Raw genomic sequence first — 5834 nt, 5'->3', positions numbered from 1 at the left:
ACAGCTTCAAGCAATGAGACAAATATCTCCGTACTTTCAGAGTATGGGTAAGCAACCAGGAGAAGAATCTGGGACTCAGGGCACCCTGATCAGAGCCCAGCAAGTTGGCTATCATACTCCCAGAACCACCCATCAGGATTCCAGATATTAAATGCCAAGGAATTGCTGTCCCTGACTGATGCTGGATACTTACTGCAGTAAGTCCCCGCAGGGCAGATATTCCCAGTCACATCATCTGTTGGATTAGGGAGAACTGCTCCACCTTTACAGTAAAACCCAGCAGTACATTCCCCACTAGGCACAGACAGACCTGGAAGACAGAGAGGGTAATGGCAACCCAAGCATGAGAACAAAGGAAGAAAAGCAGGAGAAAAACCAACTTGGAGCTTCCCTCAGGGTGAACATGACAAGCTAACACCTGAGCCCCGTTCTGTGCCAGTCCAGAGAGACACCAAAGACATCTTGCAAACACCTCTGCAGCTCTATGAATGTATCAGGATAAAAACAGATCACATTTAACACACCAAAAGAATACTGAAAGGACAGAAAAGAAACAGAAGAAAATGAATCAGCAGTCTGCATCCCAGTATCTGCAGGCTCTGCAGATTCAGAGAATACAGAGGAATCCGACAGAGGACCTTGGCCCTCTGTATCTACAAACCTATAAAGATGCATTTGCACTGTTCCTCTGAGGATGGGAACGTGGCCACAGAAGCTTAAGGATACACAGAAAATTCTGAGCAAAGTTGAGTTTATCACCTGCAATCGGGATTTAACTTTAGGTCTTCTACTGAGTTCCTAAGTAACAAATATGTCTGCATTTCAGCTCCCTTTTCAAAAACAGACACCAACCTGAAGCATTGCAGTAAAACCCAGGACGGCAGGGCAGAGGCTCTGGGCTTCCTCTAGGGCAGTAGAAACCAGCGATGCACTTCCCTCCAGTAGCAGTAGCTGGGCAGAGGCAGTTGGCACTGGTGTAGTTATCCAGATCAAAAGGCTGTGAGGTCCAAGCAGCAGAGATGCAAAACCAACCTGAAAACAAGTGCATATAGTGATCCTTTTGTGAGGCACCATATCAGCCAAGATGGTCTCACAACCTTGAGTTCAGTACTACTGCTATGTGGCAGGGGGCTGAATTCTCCTGCCAGAACAGGCTGTGAATTGCAGACAGATTACTGTTCATGGCTACCAGATACACCCTACATGAATTCTGCACCCATTTGAAAGCAAGTGGATTCCCAGGGTGCCTTCAGTGGTATTACACACCTACAGCCAAGTGACTCAAGCAAATGGAGAGGCTGATGGATGCATCCTAAGACACTGCCTCTACGTGCTGTGCACTACAGCAGCCAAACAGATCCAGACTCACCTGCATCACACTTGCCTGATGGAGCTGTCAAGTTCTCCTTCCCACAGTAGTGCCCAGGTGGGCAGGGCAAGCAGCTGTCCAAGCTCTGTGTCATGGAATCAGGGTTAAAGTAGCCACGGGGACAGGGAAACTCAGTAGCAAACCTGGTTCCTTTGAAATAAGAGAGAATCTTTCACAGATTGCAATATCTTGGCCATTAATCCCACAGCATTACCTCCTGTTTCTAAGGATTCTACGATTCTATGTCATACTGTTGCCAATTTATCTCAGTGCTGACTTTCACAATGCACAGCTTGGCCTTTGCAGCTGTGACAACCTCTGTGCACTGCTTAATATACCAAAGGAGGGGCTTAAAATAACAGCCCTGCCTACGGTGTAAGAGCTTGGGTGCTTCTACACAGAAGAACCAGATTGACCCCTGAAGATTTATTTTACAGGGACCACTTCCTGCCTTTAAGAAGAAGATGTTTCAGCCTGGTCAATGGACGACCTCATCCCCTGTGCCCATCTCACCTTTAGGGCAGTAAAAGCCAGCTGGGCAAGGATTCACACTGTAGCTGGTAGTATTTTCTGGGCAGTAGTACCCTGCAGCACAAGGGAAGCATGCAGCTTGTCTGGTGAGGTTGTTGTAAGTCCCTGCAAGGCAGGCTAAGGGAAAGCTGGCTCCTTCTGGGCAGAAATGGCTCACAGGACAGGGGCCTCCTGCCTCCCACACACCTAGAACACAAGAGTACAAGACAAAGCAAAAAAAGGGAACCCCTGAGCAAGGGACAACACCAACAGATGAAGCTAACTGATGAGGATCTCCTCAGTTATGTCTTTTGGGATCTGACAGATCAAAAGGGGCCACAACACAGACTACAGTATCTCAGCTCTGGAGTTGTTCAGTGCTGTGTCACCTTGTGCTTTTCCTCCTTGCTTCAAAGGAAAAGCCACAGTGAACTGTATTTTTGCACATCAGCTTTCCAGCATTTAGCTGAATTCTGGAGAATATTTAGCTGTCCATTAAGGACCTGGAACTCTTCTCTAAGAAACTGTTATTTCTTATGCACAATAAAGTGGTAAGTGGGAATCAGACCACTTGCATTGTATGCTGGTGGCCAGACCTCTCCCAGTGTTCAATGGAAGTGTCTCATTCAGTAACAGACTGGTGGACTGACTACTTTTTCATCCTTGGAGTGTATGCACTCCAAAACAAAACTAATTCATTTGCCTAAATGACTAAGAAGAAGCAGATGCAGGAGTACTGCTGCAAAAGGAGGCTTTTTTAAAGCTGTCTTGTTGCTAATTATTGGACACAAGCAGGTGAAGACACTGATGTTCACACAGTACAACTCACCAGGTGGTGATGGAGAGGAAGCTCCAGCCAGGCAGTAGAACCCAGCTGAGCAGTGCCCTGAGGGTGCTGTGAGGGCAGCAGAGCTGCAGTAATGGCCAGATGGGCATGCCATGCAGCTGGATTCCTGCCACATGTATGGCCTGTAGAGAGACATAAGCAGGCTTTTTGTTGGCAAGGGTACAAGTTCAGCAGGAAGACCCTCAATGCTTACACCCCTGGCCAAGTGAAAACAACCATGAGACTCTCATAATCAGTGCAAGGATGTGTTTAATGAGCATTACTGAGTTGTACCTTAATGGAGTAAAGGACTCCGTAGGCAAGTAAGGCAGGCACCAGATAGTCAGCAATAGGGACAGAAGGATAAAACAAAAAGAAAAGGCAAATACAGAAGCTCACCTGTCTGAGTAAGTGCCCACAGGGCACTGCTGTGGGATACTTGTGCCAGCTGGGCAGAAGTGTCCAGGTGGGCATGGGCCACCAGTGCTGGTGTTCGTGGCTCCATCAGGGTTTGGGACACTTGCTCCTACATCAAGAAGATAGACATAAGGTTTCCTGAATGATATGGGCTGCTATTTGTAGACCAGTTTGCCCCACACGCCTAAAGAATAATTTCTATAGCTGGAAGAGAATAACTGCTTCTTTTCCCAAGTCCTTCTACTGGCCTCAGAAAGCAGGTTTTTGATTTGACATTCCTTGGGGCTATCCTGGCACACTCTGCAGGAAAAGCCAGGGAGAGATTGCACAGAGAATGTCTACAACTGTTCCTAAAGACAATAGCTTTCTACTTTTTCACTTCTCCTTGGCCCTTGTGAGCATTACATTTGATACCTGCTGTGCAGAAGAACCCTGGCCAGCAGGGTCCACTTGGAGAGGAGAGTCCCCAGTCTCCACAGAACATTCCTGGAACACCACAAAGGGAAAAGAGGATCAGTACAAAACAGGAGGGCTGGTGTGCTGCATATACTGATTGGAAGGCAAAGAGGAAGGCTTGGAGGGAGCTGATCCCTCAACATCAGCATTCCAGTTCAAATCACATTCCTCTGGGAAACCCCGAGAGTAAAACCAAACCATTCTCATACCTACAAAGGATAAAAAAAGCCACCAAATTTGGCTTACTGGGGGACAATACCAGTGCTACTGCTAGAATCTACTTTGGGAATTATTATGCTTGCCTTTCCAAGTGGAAAAATATCTCAGTGGATCAGGAGAAGAGATACACAGAGATCACCCTCTGATGCTGCTCCATGTAGAAAGTGTACTCAGCCATCTCCTCACCTGCAGGGCACTTCTGGCACCTCTCAGCCTGGCTGAGTCCATAAGAGGGGTTGAAAGTCCCAGGGGGACAAGGATAAAAACTAATTCCTGTTCTCTGAGGGCAATAGAAGCCAGGAGGGCAGCGGCGTCGCAGTCCTTTAGGACAGTGGAACCCAGCAGGACATGGAAAACATTTGTCTTGACCTACAGAGGAAATAAGTCGTGAACTGGAAGAAGATGCCACACAGACAACTTTCGTCTACCAGGCTGTGCACTTAAAGCAGCAGCAGATGCAACAGTTATTCTGCAAGCCCTCTGGCAATGACTGGTGACTTCCATCCAGCAAGTTTCTCAGATCCACTCCAGCTCGAGTCCCAGTAACCTCACATCACACCGGTAGGTGGCAGGCAGAACAGTGAGGAAATTGGGTTAATAGCTCACTTAGTCTCACTGCTACAACTGCATTTGACCTGCATGCTATGGGGGTGAATTGCATTCTCCACATGACATCAGAGGAATAAAAGGAAGGAAAAAAAACAACCAAGAATCCCTTCCTCTGCCCCAAGAAAAATACTGACTGCTTGTAACAGTTAGCAGTATCAACTGCTATTCTTGGATGCAGACAAAAAACAGGATTAGCTTCTAGCTTTCCCAAGCCATGCTGAGACTGCAATGATCCACTTCCTGACCTGTTGCATTGCTGTATTCACCACTGGGGCAGGGAGAAGGAGCTGCTGAACCTGCAGGGCAGAAATGTCCTCGAGGACAGATATCTCCTGTGACACCATCCTCTGGCTTTGCAGTCTTTGCCCCTCCTGTGCAGTAGTAGCCTTGAAGAAAGCATACAAGTCTTCTCTGTCATGCAGAAAATCCCCCTGAATTTCTGTGTAGCTAAAAAGTTCTGGTTTTGTCTCACCTTGTGCACAAAGTCCTACGGGAGCATCTTGGCCAGACAGACTGCAGAAGAACCCAGGGGCACAAGGAAGACACCAAGAGGCATCCTGGGCTCCCCTCTGGCCATTCCAGGTGCCAGCAGGACATGCCATCTCTTTTGAGTGTGTCGTGCCAGCAGGGCAGTAATATCCTGGTTGACAAAGATCTCCAAACGAAAGGCCAACCTGAAGCAAAGGAAATGAGATTGATGCAGCCCATGAAATCTTTTGTAGAGCCTAACGCTCTGCAGCAACACAAGGTATGGAGTACTCACAGGTGAGGAGCTGCTGGATCCTTGGCTGCAGTAATATCCAGGCTGGCAAGGTCCTTCTGGCTCAGTCAGACCTGCCATGCTGCAGTACCTGCCTGCTGGGCAGGGCTTACATGAACCTGCCCCAAGCACATCTGTATACATTCCCTGCACAGAAACAGAGAACTAATGAATACCCTCCTCCAAGGGACTGGAAACCTTTTGAAAACTACTATTTAAAGAACACAGTGATATTGGATTCTTACCACTGGACAAGGAAGAGGCAAGGAACTTCCAGCCAAGCAAAAATGCCCTTTTGGACAAGGCTGGGTTTCAGCCAGGCCTATCTCACTGCAGAATGCTCCCTCTGGACAGCCCCTGCAGCGAGACTGACCACGGTCCTAAAAAGGGAACGTAAGAAAGAACATTGTGGGTGTGCAGTGATATTGCTTACAATGTGAACAAAGCAGCTTTGCACATTCTACCAGCTCCCAGACACCCCCTGCTGCAAAATAAACAACCTGAATCATTAGAACAGCAGTCCAAAAAACAAAAGATTTGTGGCATCTGAAAAGCATCCTGTGTCAGTAAAGCAGCAGTAGACACAGCCCGTATCTAACATGGCAGTAAAGGGCTGCACAACTATGCACGTGGCAATTCACCTATGCTAGAGTAAAGCTTCCTCAGCT

General features: G+C 47.7%; 1 protein-coding gene across 1 annotated transcript; it reads right to left on the bottom strand.

The window, feature by feature from the left end:
* Positions 1-2053: 2053 nt before the first annotated feature.
* LOC122185992 lies at positions 2054-5239 on the bottom strand. The gene is made up of 8 exons (XM_042882238.1): positions 5170-5239; positions 4879-5080; positions 4652-4792; positions 3984-4166; positions 3537-3608; positions 3105-3231; positions 2709-2848; positions 2054-2086 (listed from the first exon to the last, which is right to left on the bottom strand). Exons 3-8 carry the CDS (start codon positions 4748-4750, stop codon positions 2054-2056), a joined length of 654 nt encoding a protein of 217 aa, XP_042738172.1. The 5' UTR covers positions 4751-4792; positions 4879-5080; positions 5170-5239.
* Between the last annotated feature and the right edge of the window lie 595 nt (positions 5240-5834).

Source organism: Lagopus leucura, unplaced genomic scaffold (assembly GCF_019238085.1).
Source record: "Lagopus leucura isolate 7727_CA_CO unplaced genomic scaffold, USGS_WTPT01 Super-Scaffold_100034, whole genome shotgun sequence".
Classification (NCBI taxonomy): domain Eukaryota; kingdom Metazoa; phylum Chordata; class Aves; order Galliformes; family Phasianidae; genus Lagopus; species Lagopus leucura.
The sequence above is the reverse complement of the archived record's forward strand: the minus strand, read 5'-3'. Positions and strand labels throughout refer to the sequence as shown.

Excerpts from the sequence above, each read along its gene's own strand:
- LOC122185992 (XM_042882238.1), bottom strand. The coding sequence starts at position 4,750 with ATGGTGTCACAGGAGATATCTGTCCTCGAGGACATTTCTGCCCTGCAG. Across the intron at positions 3,232-3,536 it reads AGGGTTCTTCTGCACAGCAG|GAGCAAGTGTCCCAAACCCT; the intron begins GTATCAAATGTA and ends TTCTTGATGTAG. Across the intron at positions 2,087-2,708 it reads TTCCTCTCCATCACCACCTG|GTGTGTGGGAGGCAGGAGGC; the intron begins GTGAGTTGTACT and ends CTTGTGTTCTAG.